This window comes from Thunnus albacares, chromosome 3 (assembly GCF_914725855.1).
Source record: "Thunnus albacares chromosome 3, fThuAlb1.1, whole genome shotgun sequence".
In the NCBI taxonomy this organism is placed as follows: domain Eukaryota; kingdom Metazoa; phylum Chordata; class Actinopteri; order Scombriformes; family Scombridae; genus Thunnus; species Thunnus albacares.
This window is the reverse complement of record NC_058108.1, coordinates 5791972-5808849: the sequence shown is the minus strand read 5'-3', so window position 1 is coordinate 5808849 and position 16878 is coordinate 5791972. Positions and strand designations below refer to the sequence as shown.

Genomic DNA, 16878 nt, shown 5'->3' with positions numbered 1-16878 from the left:
ATCGAGGTCTGTTTGTAACTTTCAAACATGAATAATCAAAAGGTTTATTCTAACCAATTCTTATTCTAAATGCCCTGAGCCTCTCTTTCCAAGTGATTACCAGTGTGCCTTTAATTCAAGAACAAACCAGCCCCTGCTATAAGACGCATTACAACCTCTGATCTGTTCTTTCAAAACTAATTTCATATTGAGATGGATGGAGAGAGGGATGGAGAGAAGTAGGACAAAGAAAAGCCTCGACAAACAGATTTCGAGGAGTGAGAGAGCTAAACAATGAGAGATAAATGAATGAATGGAGAGATTTACTTATTTTTCTTCTGTTTGTTGATGAATTCCCATTGTGTTCTAGGCTTTGGCATTATTGTTCATGTACCATTCATGCCAATGATGCATACCGGATTGAAAATGAGACAGAAAGATGAGCAGTGTGTGAGATACAGAGAGAGAGAGAGACAGAGGGAGAGCTGTCATGTTCAATCAGAACGAGGCTTCAGTGTTGGACAGTGGAGCAGTGAGGTGGAATAAAACCACCTGATTAATTTTAACATCATCGTCTTCATGTTTTTAGAATTGAGAGACAGAGAGAGGGAGAAAGGAGGGGATTAGAGAGGCGTTGCAAGGAATGTAGTTAGTTTGAATTTGTTCGAACTGAGCTAATTCTGTATGTCTGCGGTTCTCTCTCGGTGGGTGCATGTGTGCGTTCTTGTGTCTGTGTTTCTGTATATGCAGGTAAATTCTAGTGTTTGTTTGTGTGCCTGTATATTGTTAGGCAAGATCTCTGTCTGCCTGCGTGTGTGTGTGTGTGTGTGCGTCTGTATGCCAGGGAGTGAGTGAGTTTGTGATTCCCCAGACCTGTTGTGTTATGGTTTATTGAATAAGCTCTATGCTCCACTGCATATTCAGTGTAATGACTATAGATCTAACAACAACAGTGAAAACCTCTGGCTGGTTTAACTTATCGATCTGACACACTCTTATAGCTTTGCTATGCTCCCATTTGTAAGTGTGTGTGTGTGTGTGTGTGTGGATGATAGACAAATATATTGCGTTAGTATCGGTCGTCTGTTAAAAATCGCATATCAGACTGTCAAGGTTGCCTGCCTCTGATATGATGAGATTAGTTTGATTGCAGATGGAAGACATTACCCTGAACAGATTCCATTTCAAACTTTCTGTTTAAATTTCAAACACATTTCCAAGAATAAGAGTTTGTTCTTTTCCTTAGAAGTAGTAGAAGTCTGAATGTTTACTTCTTGGAATTCAGGATTCACAGTTTGTGTTGTAACTGTCAAAGTCTCAAACTCTTTTTTTTCCTGCAAGACTTTTATATTTCTGATGAACTCGTTTTACATTCAGTAAGGGTGGACCAGTCAAACCTCAAGTGATGGAAGTGGAAAATGTGATGGAAGTATGGCACATATGTATTCCCCTTATTGGTCACGTGCATCATGGGTGGCATGATTAATTTGCTTTCGTCTTTTTTGCATTTTCTTTTTATTGATGCACCAACTTTTCCAGTCAAGAGTAAAAACTTTTTCCCCCTGTATTTTGATTTTTTTTTCTCAAATTTCCAACATTTTCACAGTTTTTTTTAATGCACCAATTGAAAATGTGTGTAAAAACAGGTGGATGGAAACACACTGCTGGTTATTTGAGACTAACTCTGGTTTTGTAATGTCCTCGTTGCTTTGAAAATTGTTTGAATGATGAAAAGTATAACAACATTTTTAAATACAGAGTTTTGCATTTCTTTTGTCTTTGGATGTGTAGCTGGCTGATCCACGCTCACAGACACCTCCACACCTGCAGCTCACCTCCACCGCTGCATAATGTTACAGGCATTTCCATCACATTTGAGGAGCTCGACTATGCCTGTTTTCAGCTCTATTTTGCACCAATTGTGTTCTGTCTGAGTTTTGCATTTCCCTAGCTGTACTCATTTTCTTTCTCTTCCATCTCCTCTCCTGCTTCCCTCATTGTCTTATCCTCATAGTTTTTCTTCCACTCCCCCTCTCTCTCTCTCTCGCGCCTTAAGTACATTTCCAATATGAAAGGCTTTGTTGTTTGTTGCACCTAACAATTAATGATAATTCGCTGAAGCACTTCGAACAGAATTCCTATCTTCACGGGCAGTTTCATCAATATTTGTGTACATGAAAAGAAAGCTGGGAACCAGGGAAGCAAGACTAATTTGTTGTCATTGAGCGACACATTCTGTGGGAGAGTTATTCCGGTTGAAAGCTGAAACTATTTGAGGTTTTTTACTGCAAAAAGAACTTTGTTTCACACGAGCAACAACTTTTTGAGCACGAGGAAAGTTCAGACAACTCTTTTTGATGTCTAAGTTCTTACCTCATCGCTCCCCACTCCCTGCTGAGTTAAACTTGATGTTTCCCCGTGGCGGTACTAACTTCCCCAGGGGTGAGTAGACTCAAAACTACAGGTGGATTCTGGGGTGGAGGTTGGGCTTTTCAAACACTATATGAACAGCAGAAGCAGTGGCAGCTGTAGCAGGAAGCGACAGAATAAGCGGCATGGCAGCAGACAGCAAAGTGTGAGCAGAACACCGGTATTCTAAAATACACCTCCATCATTAAAAGGGTGCGCTGGATATGCACTCTATGTTTCAGTGAGATGTTTCAATCTAGGGGTGAAATGTTGTATTATAGTAGTTCCGACCAAGCACTCTGATTGGTCAACTAGACATTTAGAAGGTACTCAAATCAGCATGACAGCACACCTAGCCATGTTCAAATGAAAAAAGCCTCATCACTAAAAATATCACTCCACCGTTCATTAGAACTACAGACCGTGACGTCGTGCTAACAACAACTTCCACTCCGGCATCCTCCATCAGCTTTGCTGGTGAGTCTGTGACACAGCACTACTAGATTAATAATGTCTGTGAAGTTTGCGGACGTAGTAGCTAAATCTGTCCATGGAAAAAAAAATTTTTTTCAGCTGATATCTTAGTTACAACAAGACTGAGCTAACAAAGCAGCTTTGTGTTTATATGTGTGGTATTTATTCAGTTTGGGAAATCCCACAATCTCTAGGAAGCATTAGCTGAAGTTTGCTGGCTGACTCAACAGGGACTAGAAGTCGTCTCTGTTGCTAGGTCGTTACTAAGATTTGCCAGAGTAGTTAACTCGGCTTCATTACATAGGAGTCTGCTGACGTGAGTGATTGTTTTCAAGGTATTAGTCATACCTCATGTATTTCCATGGAAACGAAGATAACACAAGCAAAAAGTGTTTTTATTTTTAGAGCAAACTGTCTCACAATATGAATACACTTTGTTTATATCTTTTATTTTGTTGGTAAATGTTGTAAAATCACAATATTACAGTAGTATCACTTAACTAATATGTTCTTCAATCAAATAGAAAAAAACATTTTCTGTAGACCTTTATCTTGATTTTATTTACAGTGTCCTATCCCATATGCCAGAACTCTTATTTGGACATATAGTACAGTTGTCTTACCTCCTGACACGGTTTTTCCTTTAACTGTCAACCATCCAACTCCAGTCAATTGTTTATTACAGGTGATCTCAAAAAGCTATGATGGTTAAACTAAACAACCCGCTGATATCAGTGTTTGTGACTGTGACTCAATCTTTGCTGAGCAATAATCTTTACTGACAGACCAATATTTTCATCACACCTACTACAATACCCAGAAGCCTCACTAAACTCACCAAGCACACAATCACAGCAGCTGCTGCACTGCTGTGCTCCTTTTACTGTCTCTCTAAGCACCGATTTGACATGGAACAGTAGCTGCCTTGTTGTTCTGTAAGAACCCCTACTATCCTAATACCCTGTATGGCAGTTTCAAAGGAATTTAATCTTACCATGTAAGTCTGATCCAACAGTCTCTCATGCATTCACTCGTGTAGAATCTGTAAAATGCTGCACAACCGATCACAAACTGGCACAAAGCCATTTTTATCACAGAGAGTCGGCCAGCTGATCGGTGATGGTGCTGTCATGTGAAGCATGCAACTTCAGTTTGTGCTGATTTTTCCCTTTGTTTTTTCTGGAATAGTTAAATATCCAGATACCTTGAACCCTGATGACATCAGGATGACAGTACAACATGACTAGCCAGCTCTTTGTTGAAGCTCTGTTGATTAGATAAACTGTAGCAAAACCACAAATATTTGTCATCGTTACTGGTGTTACACAGTGTTCGGGCATACACCGATTACATTACTTGTCCACCGCCCCCACCATCGTATCAACACCCACGTTCATCAAATAAAAAACTCTAAGTGTGTTATCAACTCTTGGTTGGATGACGGATGCTACAATTATAAACTGAATGTGTCTGCTCCATGACTGTCTGCAGCAGCAGCAGCAGAGTCGCAGCACAGAGTAGCGGAGTGAGACATCTGTCCTCCCTCCTGCTCTCTGCTGTAAACACACGTAGCTGTTAGAGAGCAGCTGCTCTCATGTCTCTTCAGATCTCGGTGCTTGTTTTCGGGAGAAACTCTCCTGCTTTCTGCTTAGCTCTTGGTGGGTCTCTCTCTGGATGGCAGGCAGATTGCTCCAGTTCTGGTTCTAATCGGCAGTTGTCCTCTGGCTCGTCCCCATGTCTGTGTGTGCTGCAGCCCAGCTATACACAGAGGACAACCCGTTGGTAGCAGCCTGAAGCCCGCCATCACTAACTCTTAAGTATGGGGAGGATCTAATCTGTCTTAAGATGAGGTGAACACCTTAAGACACTTGGCCTGGGCTTTTGACTTGGCTTTTGACTTGCTCCCTACAAGTCAAGGTTTGGGCTTGAACATGTATGTACAGTGTGTGTTTGAGAAGTTTCCATTTGGAGTAAAGAACGAGAAAAAGAAGTGAAATTTGACTAGTATTGTTTGTTTAAATGGCTTTTGTTTGTTTAGAGCCAGTGGGGCAGCTTCTGGAAGCTAACCAATGAGAATAGAGTGGGCTTGGGAGGGGGACCTTAAGGAGACAGGAGCTAAAACAGCCTTTTTCAGACAGGCTGCGCTGAGGGGCTGCATAAAGGGCCAGTAAAATATTCCAGTATAGCCCCATAATATAAATATAAACCTGTAAATGTGCATGATATGTCCCCTTTACCATAACATATAATATATAACATAACACCATCACTCAACTTCTTTTTGGTAAAAATGTAGTTTCTTAATATTTTATAGACATTGTAAGTCCTCCTAAAAAAACAAAACTGTGGGTCTAAAAAAACCATTTAAATGTCATCAAATATAAAACTATCAAAGCTTCTAGGAAAGGTTTTTTCTTTTTTTGCCAAAAATGTGCAATTTATGATTTTAGTACATTGACCTTTCTTTGAAGAGGCTTCCCATCAAGAACCAAAATCCAGCCCTCTTTCTGAGCTAACCTCTGTCCCACTAGCTTCTATAACTCAATGGGTTTTCTCAAAGGGGGTTATTTTCATAGGTCTGTCTGACAAGCTGGAATGACTTCCTTGGGTTTTCTCTCTGTATTATAAGCTAAATGGCTGTTTAAAATGTCGGCACCTTGTCGTTTTGAGAAAGATAAAAGACGATTATTTTGTTAGCATTTCAAAACTACAGTTCCCATGAGGCTTTGACAGTGTGCCAGTGTAGAATATGTTGTTACTGAATGCTAACGTAGTAATTGTAACATGTATATCAAGTGTAACTTACCTTGCCCCTCCTACTGCCTGTCCTTTCTGTGTTTTTTCAAATGTAATGGTTATTGTATGACGCTCTTTGATGTTGAATAAATGCATGAATAATCAGTTGCTTACATTAAAAATATATTCATTGTAGATTGTTAAGAATATTCTCTATAAAACAGAATCTAACTATGGGTGTAGCAGACCTGTGTGGATACATGATACTCCCATCTCACATCAATATTACACTGCTCATCAATGACTAATGTTAATGAGTACTACTGGGTGTCTGGAGATCATTAAAAGCTCTGAACTCTTGAAGACCTTAAAAAGTGCATATGTCAATTACTGACATTCATGGTGATATATAGTCAAGGCAAGTTTGAAAGATGAAGCCAACCGAATGAGACGAGTGACATAAATTTAACATTTTCATAAATGCGAGATGTGAATGGGACTGACAGCAGTAAAAAAAAAAAGTTTTGAGAATTTTGTGTCTTTATGCTAGTTCTGTTAGTTTAATTAGCTTCAATTCCAGGTAGATTCGCCAGTGAAGCCGAAAAACTGTGTGAACAAATCGATTTTGATTGTTTTCAATTGACTCGTCATTTACTTCCCAAGCAGCCACTGATTATCTCTCTCTCTCTCTATCTCTCTCTGTTTGTTCCTTTTCTAGAGCGGTATGGGGAATCTGCAAGTGACCAAGGAAGGAGTCAGACTGGAGGGAGTGTCCGAATTCCTGTTGCCTTTATACGTCAAAGAGATCCAGTCCCGTAGGGTAAGGCCGTGTGTCTGTATGAGTGAATGTGTACCAAAAAGATACTCATTGCTTGACTATTTACATCCTTCAACCAATTAAATGTTTTCATGTTCACCTGTTTCAGTATCTTTTCAGTAAATGCTGTATATTGTCCTTTTGTTAAATACTGCGGTGAGGAATGTTCACATCTGTGTGTTTGTGTATACACCGTATGCTCCAACCCCAATAATGAGCAGAAATCAGATGTTGTTCCCATCACTAAGAGCTTATTTGTCATGTATGTGACATGTTATAGCAGTACATATGATCCAACACTCTTCCATATCTCCATTCATCATACACAGAATCATCATCGATCCTGTCAGCAGAGGCGACATGGACACTATGTCACTCTATATAGGGCAATCCTGTGTGTTTGTGTGCTTGTGTGTGTGTGTGTGTTAATATGTATGAATAGTAAGAAGGGGGGGATTGACTTTAATAGTGTCACACTCGCACAGACACATTGCATGGGTGTGTGTGTGTGTGTCTGGAGGGGGAGTCAGATTTCAATCGCACAGCAAGAGATTAATGGTGCGATACAGTAGGATAGAAGGACAATTGATAGACAGTACATTTCTGAAATATGTAATACTCTATACAGCTGTCATGTTTTTCATTTAGGTAAAAAGATTTGATAGATAGGTACTTGTTTTGCTAAGAAAGGTATTAGATCCTAAATGATGCAGCTGGATCTAATCCACTTACTTGGTCAAGGGGTAAAATTCAATATATTGTTTTGTTTTATTTCTGTTACTCATGTTATTCATACAGTAGTCACTCTCTGGAGAGTTGGAGCCTCTTGTTGGAGCTCTGTCTTTGAGCTGCTGCTAATGGAGATATAGTAGATTACCTGATATAGTGGAGAAGTCTTTAACAAGATACACTTTCTTTAAGAAGGTAAAATGAAACAAATATACTTTTTATAAGCTTTTTTGAACATGTGTCTGTGCTTGATTATTCTTCTGGGCCTTTCAGATATTTGTGAATATGAGTGAATCAGTGCAAAACAGTGCCAAAAGGTATTTTTGGGTGGGCACAAATTTATCAGTCATGAAATAAGTTACCTGATATGGAAGAAAGCAGGCTGACAGTAAAGGTAGGTGCTTGGGATAAACAAATCATTGGCTCTTGGTCAAAAGAAACGGACACATTATTCAACAACTATGGGTTTGGTGAGGCATTTTGAAAAGATCAGCACTTGTCTGCTCAGCCAATCTGTGTTTGCTCAGACAAAAGAACAACACTTTATCTAAAAAGCAAAGATGTTTATATGCCCAGCTGACATCTGGTGTTTTATCATTTACTGTAGAAGATGGATGGTATATTAGTCTGGAAGAAAAATAAGTTGATTTGTACACTACTGGAAAATGCATGTTTGGTACAGTAGCGGTGTCTTGTAATCCGATGGACCAGATATTTAGCATGACACAGACATAAAAACTAACTATACTTATGTACATATATACTTTATACAATATAAAGTGCAGTGGAAACCGCTTATAGTGATCACGTCTGTCCAGGTCAAATTGATCACTATAAGCAGATCATTTTTAAAAGTGAATTCTTTTTTCTTTATTTCTCATCCAGATTACCATCTAATTGACATTTGTATATTTATTACATGAATATAAAGTAATGAAACGAGCAGCTTTGCTATTTACTAAATCTTATTGACTGTTTTTAAAAATACACACTACAGCTGTTTGAAACGCTCGTTGTTTCACTGTCGCATTTCGCTGCAGTTTCGCTGCTGCATCTCGACGGCTTGTTTTTGAACAGTGAATTATGAACAGTGAAGAATGACACGAGGCGTCGAGAGGTGTTGCAGAGAGGTGAGTGAAGGCTGAAGAGGAAAACAAAAAGAGGAGAAAAAAGTAATTAGGGAAGAGAAAAGACAGGTGAGAGGAAGAGAAGAAAGAGAGTCGGGGTAGGAGATAAAAGGAGTATTAACAAATGTTTGTGTAGAAATGGTTATGGGTGGAAAAGAAACTTAGATTTGATATTTGTCCTTTACTGGACAGTTGAGAGCGATGCACAAAGGCTAAGGTGTCACAAAAGTTTTGAGCAAGTAACACTATTAAAAATGCATGGCATGATAACCCCCCGAGAGCTATCAAGACTACTTGTATAGAAAAGAAATCATGTAGATGCAGCTCCTCTTGTTTTTCAAGCGCAGCATAAATCAGGAAATCTAAAGCTCAGGATTCAAGCTCCCAAACACGTCTAGTACTTCACTCAAAACAATAACTCATACATGCAATGCATACTGCAAACTTTACACAGCGCCTCACTGTGCATGATATATTACGATGATAAAACTGTCAACCTAAAAGTAAAAAAAATAAAAAATCACAAATTTGCTTCAAAGGGGCTTTACAATCTATACAGCATGTGACAGCATCTATCCTTAGACCCTTAGATAAAACCAGCCTAATGAAATCAAATCAAATCTAATGAGCAGTCCTGCGAGGACAGGTTACAGTGGTCGTCAGATGATTTATGTGATCAAATTCATTTAGTTTGTTTCTAATCAGTGTAGCCTTTTCTGCACTTGACTATAAATATTTCCATATCAGTGATGTCAGAGATATTGGAGTCAATTCTCAGGTTACTATTCATCACCTGAGAGCTGACATTGATGATATTTTCATGTAGAAAGCATCTCTCACCATATATAGTAGATATTTCCCAGGGGACTAAAATGCAGAATTACACTCACATCAGCATGGTTAAATATGAATCGGTTTCATCCCACTGTTTTTCATCCAAGATATCATTTTACTGGCTGACTTTGAACCTTTCAATTATTCAACTGAGACAAACGTGACAAATCACAGGACAGGATCATGTGAGTGTCTAATCACTCTGTTAAAAACTTTTCTTTTTCTTCTCTACTTCGTTATTGTCTATGAGTAGTAACTGAAAGATAAAACAAAATAAAATACGCTGTTTAAGTAAAGCAGTGGGCAGAAACCCAGTCCTCACCCCTGTTTAGGCTCAAAGTTTAGTTCTGGTACTTCACCACTTGGTCACACGATATATTATTTTTCCGCTCTGTTACATTGCAACTCTCTAATGTCAAGAATAAAAACAAAATATAAGCACCAATACAAGAAAAAGAAAGAAATGTGAGAGCAATACAAAGAAAGAACAGAAACTACATTGTACATTTTTGTTTCTTTTAAAACCTTTAGCAGTGTGTGATAATATGGAGCTATTTCCCTATCTTCATTCAAGAGCGTGGTATATCAATTTGAGAGCATAATTTATTGATTTCACGTCCAGATTTTGTAATATTGTCTCTCAAAACCCTGCCCTCGCACTCAAATAGCCTCTGCTTGCACTTAGATTTACTCTGTTTCTGCTCAAATCGTGTGCTTGCACTCAAATATAATGTTGCTTGCACAGATTTGCAGCAATCAAGCCTCAAATCTTCCTTTTGGGTCCCAAAAGGAAGTAAAACTACAACTGTGGGTCCTTGTAATGCTTATCACTTCAATTTTTCATATAAAAAATGAAGTTCAAGCGACCATCTCGCCTTCTCTCACGGGTTGTAATGTAACCATAGCAACGTTTATGATGAAGGTGACATCGTTTTCTCCTCCAGCACACCAACAGGCGGGCACTGTGCCATGCAGCTACTATAATACTGTATGCAGCTACTATAGTAAAAATCACAGGTGCTGGTGTATAAATGAACCGTCCTTTAATTCCAAAAGTCATAAATAAAGCAAGGGAAGTACATTTTATGAAGCCCTGGAGGGCGGGAGTGGATGAACCCAGTTAAAGAGTACCCGCCCGTACGGGACGCTCTAAGAAGTAAAGCGAACAAGCTCGCAAGGAGGCAGGGATCATTTCATTGGTCAACACTAAACCTGGCCTTCTATTGGTTGGGGGATTTTGACAGGGTTGTTGCACACAAAAATCCTAGAGCAGAGGAGAAATCTGAGAGCAGAAGTTTCACAAGTGCACAGAAGCAGCCTGAGTGCGAGGAGAAGAGCTGAGGCTTGAGCGCTGCAAATCTGTGCAAGCAACATTATATTTGAGTGCAAGCACACAATTTGAGCAGAAACAGAGTAAATCTAAGTGCAAGCAGAGGCTATTTGAGTGCGAGGGCAGGGTTTTGAGAGACAATATTACAAAATTTGAACGTGAAATCAATAAATTATGCTCTCAAATTGATATACCACGCTCTTGAATAAAGATAGGGAAATAGCTCCATATGATAACAGTGTGTGTGTGTGTGATTGTCAACTGTTGCGTGAGAGTCTATGTGATAATATGAGTTGTATGTACCTGTCTAAGAATACATATTTCTAAGTATTGATATTTTTGCTCTCAAATCGTTATTTACGTTTACTTTATATGGAGCAGATATTGATGTTTTGTGTCTGTAAGGAAGCAAGTACTGATATGTGTAAGTGTGTGTGTGTGTGTGTGTAAGAGGCAGAGCTTACCTTCTTAAATGAAAGCAAACAGCAGGTTGTCCTCCAATTCTCTAAACAGCAGGCGTGCTCTTATTTTGATATTGATGGTTGACGTGCTTTTACTATGGAATGTGGTTGCACTTGGAAGGGGGGGGGGGGGGGGGATGCCGAATCAGAAGTATCCACTAAACTCCCCGAGGACACAACAGTCTACTGCTTGTTTTGTGAAGAGAAATACTGTCGAGAGACGGGGAGACAAAAGACAGAGCCATAGAGAGGAACATGGAATTTCAGTTTTGCACTATACTATATACACTTTCATTCATACATAACAACTATTCTGCTGCTTTTAAAGTACTCACACCAAACCAAGTGCTCCTAAACTCTCTGTAGGCAGCCTTACCAAATGACAAGACTGTGTTACACTATGTGACAAACGGGCAGAAGCACAAACAAATGTAATGTCTGTGAGAGAAGGTGTAGATAGTTTTAACTTTGATATAACCTCTTATTAGGTGTGTAGAATAAAAGTTGGTCTGATGTTCCACAAGTGGTATGTATACCTCATGGTCTGCATAACACGAAAGCGGCAGGTAGAAAACAATTACATGCAGAAAATGAAACAGACTAAAAACTTCAAGCCACGACCGTCTCTGATATAAATACAGTTATTTTGTGACCTAAACATCCTGTATACAGACAGATAGCTTTGTGTTACACCCCAAGGACCCACTAAAATGATACCACTTCATTAGCCAAGAAAACACTGAAAAAGAGTGACACAAACACACTTAACAAACTAAAGAAAATCCCTTGGGCCTGGATAACCAGAGGAGATGAGAGTACTTCAGCATGGCTACAGCATAGGAAGAATAAGAGACGAGAGAACAGGCTGAGACGAGTAATGAAGTGGTAAACAAAAAGACAGTCAAACTACGACTTACGTTTTGTTTGTCAAATATATATTTAAGGTTAAAAGTTAATTCTTGACCTTGGAAACAGCAGCTGACAAAATAATCTCACCACAAAGTCCGTTTAGTAGCTGCTGTGGAGACACAAGGGTAGAGCACAACTTTAAAGCATATGTGGACGAGTCTTTAAAGTGCACAAAAACATGGAACTTTGGGCAACTGTGCAAACTATCTGCTGATGAAGATCACGCCGTATGATGGAAAGCTCCAGTAGAGCTAGTAAATTGACCTCTCGGTGAGATTATTTTGTCAACCATCCAGAATGTCGTTGTTGTAATTGATATTGTACTTCGGGGGTGTCACAATATAGGAAAATAATGGATGAAGAAGAGGGGATGAACACCTCAATGCAAAATGGAAAATCTGGACACCTCAGGGTACATTAGCGCATTCATATCATATCAAATTTGCTTGTCTTTGTTTTGCCTTTATTGGATAGTTGTAGGGCACCCTAGGCTAAGTTTAAGCATCTGTTTAATTGCTGATGTGATTAACCATGAGTGCAGTGTGATGGCATTTATATTGCTGCTATTGCAACCATGATAACAAATTTTTCCTGTTTTTTGAGTCATCTGCCAGCTAGTATTTTTTCATATTTTACAGATTCCTTTCTTTAATTTATACTATTTTCTTAGGCCTTTACGATTACGATGTGCACTATTAATTACAGCCGTTAAGGTTGCAAAAAAGGTAGTAATCTGCATTCTGGAAAATGAAAGGAAAGCTCAACTTTGCAATGTTAAGTAGCTTTAGCCCTACTGGGCTTGATGTTTGGGGTTAACTTAGGGTTTGGTGTGTCCCCATTGCAAAAAGACTCCGACTACACTTTGGTAATCCTCTCCAAAAAAGGAAAAGATGCTATAAGCTCTCTTAAATTTAAATTTTGAGAAAATTCATTTTGGGATATAAAGAGATATAGGAGCACAGAGGAAAGGATGAAGATGACATCTCTCCCCCGCATCTGTATTGTGCCTTATTCAAAAACATCACACACACACACACAAACACACATTTTTGCATAATCAGGGCCATCCCCCAGCAGTACATTTTGGGAGAGGTAAATGGAACATTGTGACTCCCAGAGAGAGCTAAATACAGAACACTGCATATAAACCACACACTAACAACAACAACAACACATTGAGAAATTAGATTGGCGGGGTGGGAGGGAGGGAGGGAAAAAGGGAAGGGTGCATGAGAGAAAAAGATGACTGGAGAGGAAGGGAAGGGGAGAAAGAGAAGGGAAAGGAAGGAGGTTGGAAGGAAATAAAGTGGTCAGAGGTGGGGGGCAAAAAGACTTAAACATGTGGGAGAAAATGTATGAGTACGAGGAAAGGAGAAACACAAAGAGAAAAAATAACACAGAGGGAGAGACAAAAACAGATTGTGTGCTGCTTGTGTACTTTTATTTTTGGAGTCATGATTGTGTTTTGCACTTTTTACATAGTAACCTTAATTTCCGTATCTGCTGGAAGGGTCAGTAGTTTAATTACAGTCTTGTTTTGTTTTACATGCCTTACAGGCAAATAGATATTACCATATATTTTGAATGCTAGGTCAGATAAATCAACATTGCTGGTAATTTTGAAAAAAAAGGGGTTTGGGTTTGTTTTTGAAGAAAATACTGATTATATGTGATACGTCATACCTGTGTGTGTGTGTGTGTGTGCTTGTGGGTCGTGATCAAAAGAAACATTATTTCTCTTGATTCTTTAGTAGATTGCATAAATATCCTCCCATATAGAAAGTCGTTTTTTTGTTCTTTTTTTAATCACCCCTAACATAATCAGCACAATCATCACACCAGCCCGGTGCTCTTGAGCAAGGTGCTTAATATATCCTTGCTTACTTCTTCTACGTATGAGAAAAATGATTTTTTTTTTTTTTTTTTTTTTTTGCCCTTGCGTACTTTTCACTTCTGTTCTGTTCACTAATAGTGTAGAAAACATACAGCACGTCTGAATCCGTTGAATCAGTCGCCAGGCAGGATATTGGCAAAAGACAGGAAGAAACATGTTTCAGCCACATATCAGACGATCACATAACAGGTAGTAGGGGCAGCAGTAGCTGGAACATTTGGCAGCTAGGCGACATAGATGATCTGGCAAAGAAGCACTGCGAGGCACCAGGCAGGGACTGGAAGGCAATGGAGAAACACAGAACGTGCTGGACAGACATTTGAAGGCACCGGGGAAGCTTTGAGGGACACAGGACCTGGAGCACAGACTCTGTGGCCACAGGATAAAGCTGGTCAGTGGCCAAAATCTCTGCCAGCCCTGGGAGCAACATCACAAACCAGTGTCTGGAGGATAATATACACAGCACGTAGCTGTGCTCTGACAATAAGTGTAGAGCTACATACATAGAGGCATAGGACAGATCACAATGTTGGACAGATCATACTGTCACAAATGTGGTGAGGACCAACAAATAGGTGTGACATAACATGCTGAGCAGGACAGAAGCAACAGGCAGTCAGACCTGCCAGGTTTCAGCAGGTAAACCGGAATGGCTGGAACACTCTGACAGCAAGGCAACATACTGTAGACTATCTGACAGATATTACAAGAGAAATTGCAGTTGAACTGTGCTGACATATGGCTGGTGATCAGGTCAGGTGACCCACATAGGAGAGAAGATGTAGTAGTTAGGTATGATAGGACTGAGACGGTCAATGCACAGAGCTCTGTATGGTTGCTGTGCTTGATTTCCAACATTGGTTGAGTTTTTCTTTTTGTCTTAAAGTATGCATATGTAAAGGATTTACATAGTATATGTACTGTATATACAAGTATGCATTTACATGAAAGATGATTTTGTAGTAAGCCAGAGGCTGTGGGATTATCTTCAGAGCAGCAGGTTTTCTAGGGTATTTCATGGTGTGTTGGTGTATTTTAAAAGGGACATCGTGAATGTTCTGTTCCCTCTGTATCTCGCCCTCTCTCCTCTATTCCCACAAAGGCCTGTCTTTAGTGACACACACATGCATGAGTGCACACATTCTCTCACACACACACACACACACACAAAAAACACTGACTCCTGCCACTAGGTCCTATAATTGTCCCCATAGGGACCTCATGACGACCTATCACCACCACAGGAGCTACAAAGAAAACTTCATTTATTCTGCTCTCTTGCTGTCCCTCTCTATCTTTTTGATTTGACTTTTATTTTTATGTTGCTCTTTTCCCTTTTATTAGGCCTTTTCTTCCTCTACCCCCTGTCTATGACATTTCTCTCTCTCTCTCTCTCTCTATCGCTTTCCTCCTATGTCTTTTTTCTTTCTATCTTTCTCTCTCACCCCTGTAGTGATACTGGCTTCTCAGAGGCAGGCCTAGTTATGCGCAGTAGACTGTCTGGATAAGGGCTTCACTTCCTGGGGAGAAAAAAAAAATCCCTGGTACACACACACAGTTGAGGGTAGATGTATACATATAAAGAGATGGATGTAATGTATAAAAGGCGGATGTTAGGAAGTGGAACACTATAAGAGGATAATTAAAAATACAAAAGAGATGGGTGACAATGAAAAACAACAATGAACGTACAGTATGGAACATAATGAAAAAGTCCGATAACAATTAAAGAACCGCTCTCGTCCAGATCCTGTGTTGCTACTTCAAGGACGACTGTAACGTACGGGGGGGTGGGTGAAGGTGGGAGGATGCCATAGCTTTATTTTTGCTGTTTGTCAGTTTGAGATTTATTACTCCTTCTCTCTGCCTCATACTTTCTCTGTGCTTCTTCTCTAGGGACCTGAGCTAGCTGAAACTTCTCCAACTCTGGAGCTGTAATTGAATAGCAGAGAGTTCTAATGGAACATTAGGCTGTTCCCGTCTTGGCAGGCCCTATTGATTTTGACTTTGCAGCATTGTAAACAATCTTGGGTAAATGTAACTGAACGGATGCAGACCTTGGTATAGGCTATAATTCCAGGGCTATTGCTGTAGAACTGTTGCATTGTGGCAAGTCTGTTACAGTCTGGTTTTGTTTTGACTTTAATAGCATGTTTCCCGGCGTAGCTTGCACTTGCAGCTTTTCTAAAGAATAATAGAAGCTAATGTTTGTTTGTTTGAATTTCCATCCATGTTTTTTGTTGGTGATAAAGATGTGGCAAAGTCACGCTGTCAAGCACACTTGATTTTAATTGCGTGTCACCTGGTGTGCATGATGTTATTTTCTTTTGTTTGCAATCGTGTCTTGAGACATTAGAGTGGCATGTTTTTATGTCCACAGCGCTCTTCATCATCATGTAATGACACCCTGTGAAGGTGATGCTTTTCATGTAATAATCTCAAGCTATCATTTGGACACATTGTGAACAGGAAGTCCAGCCTCTAGGAGCCATTTGAATTGTATGTCATTCCCAGTGGGTGTAATGTGCCACATATTGTGTTGAATGACTCAGATGAAATTAAATTGACATTATATAATGTCTACGGGTCAGTCTGTGTGTCTAAATTGTCAGGTACAAAAAGAGATGCTCTCTGCTCTCCTGTGTTCACTTACCATGAACAGAGGGAAATGTGAAATTAAATTGTCTTGCTGCACTTGTCATGGTTAATAATGCCAATGAAGTCTGTTCAAAACAGCGCCAGTGGTGGTAAAGTAACAAAATTCATAAAATAACTATTTTAATTACGGTTACCAGTTCAAATAAATTAATATTACTGCTATTTAGGCTGTAAACTTTTACAGAGTCTTGTCTCAAAATGAACTAACTACATACGTGACACGTTTCTCTCAGCATAGTTGGAGAAACTATTGTTTAACAAGATGCTCGTACAACCTCCTGTTCTGTGGTCTAGTGTGATTTACTCTTTGGCTGACAGCACTGTCAGCAGCCACATATGAGAGAAGCTCTGTGGTGGTGCACATGCTTTTTATTTCTCTCACTGTGAAAATCCTATAATTTCCATAAAATCAAAAAAACATCAGTAATAACTCACTCCTTGCTTTCTTCAAGTACTGATAAAAGAACCAACCTTAAACATACTGTTAAGGGTTTAGTGAGGATACTTACTCATTTAGAACT

The 16878-nt window shown here is 39.4% G+C and overlaps 1 protein-coding gene across 4 annotated transcripts in view; it reads left to right on the top strand.

Annotated features, from left to right (window-relative positions):
- The window catches only part of LOC122978908 (zeta-sarcoglycan), a 283738-nt gene that overhangs the window by 168083 nt on the left and 98777 nt on the right, over window positions 1-16878 (top strand). For all 4 annotated transcript variants that reach the window (XM_044345988.1, XM_044345985.1, XM_044345986.1 and 1 more), the window contains one exon: window positions 6317-6418. In XM_044345988.1, the coding sequence (XP_044201923.1) occupies window positions 6317-6418 (102 nt within the window). The remainder of the gene's footprint in view (window positions 1-6316; window positions 6419-16878) is intronic.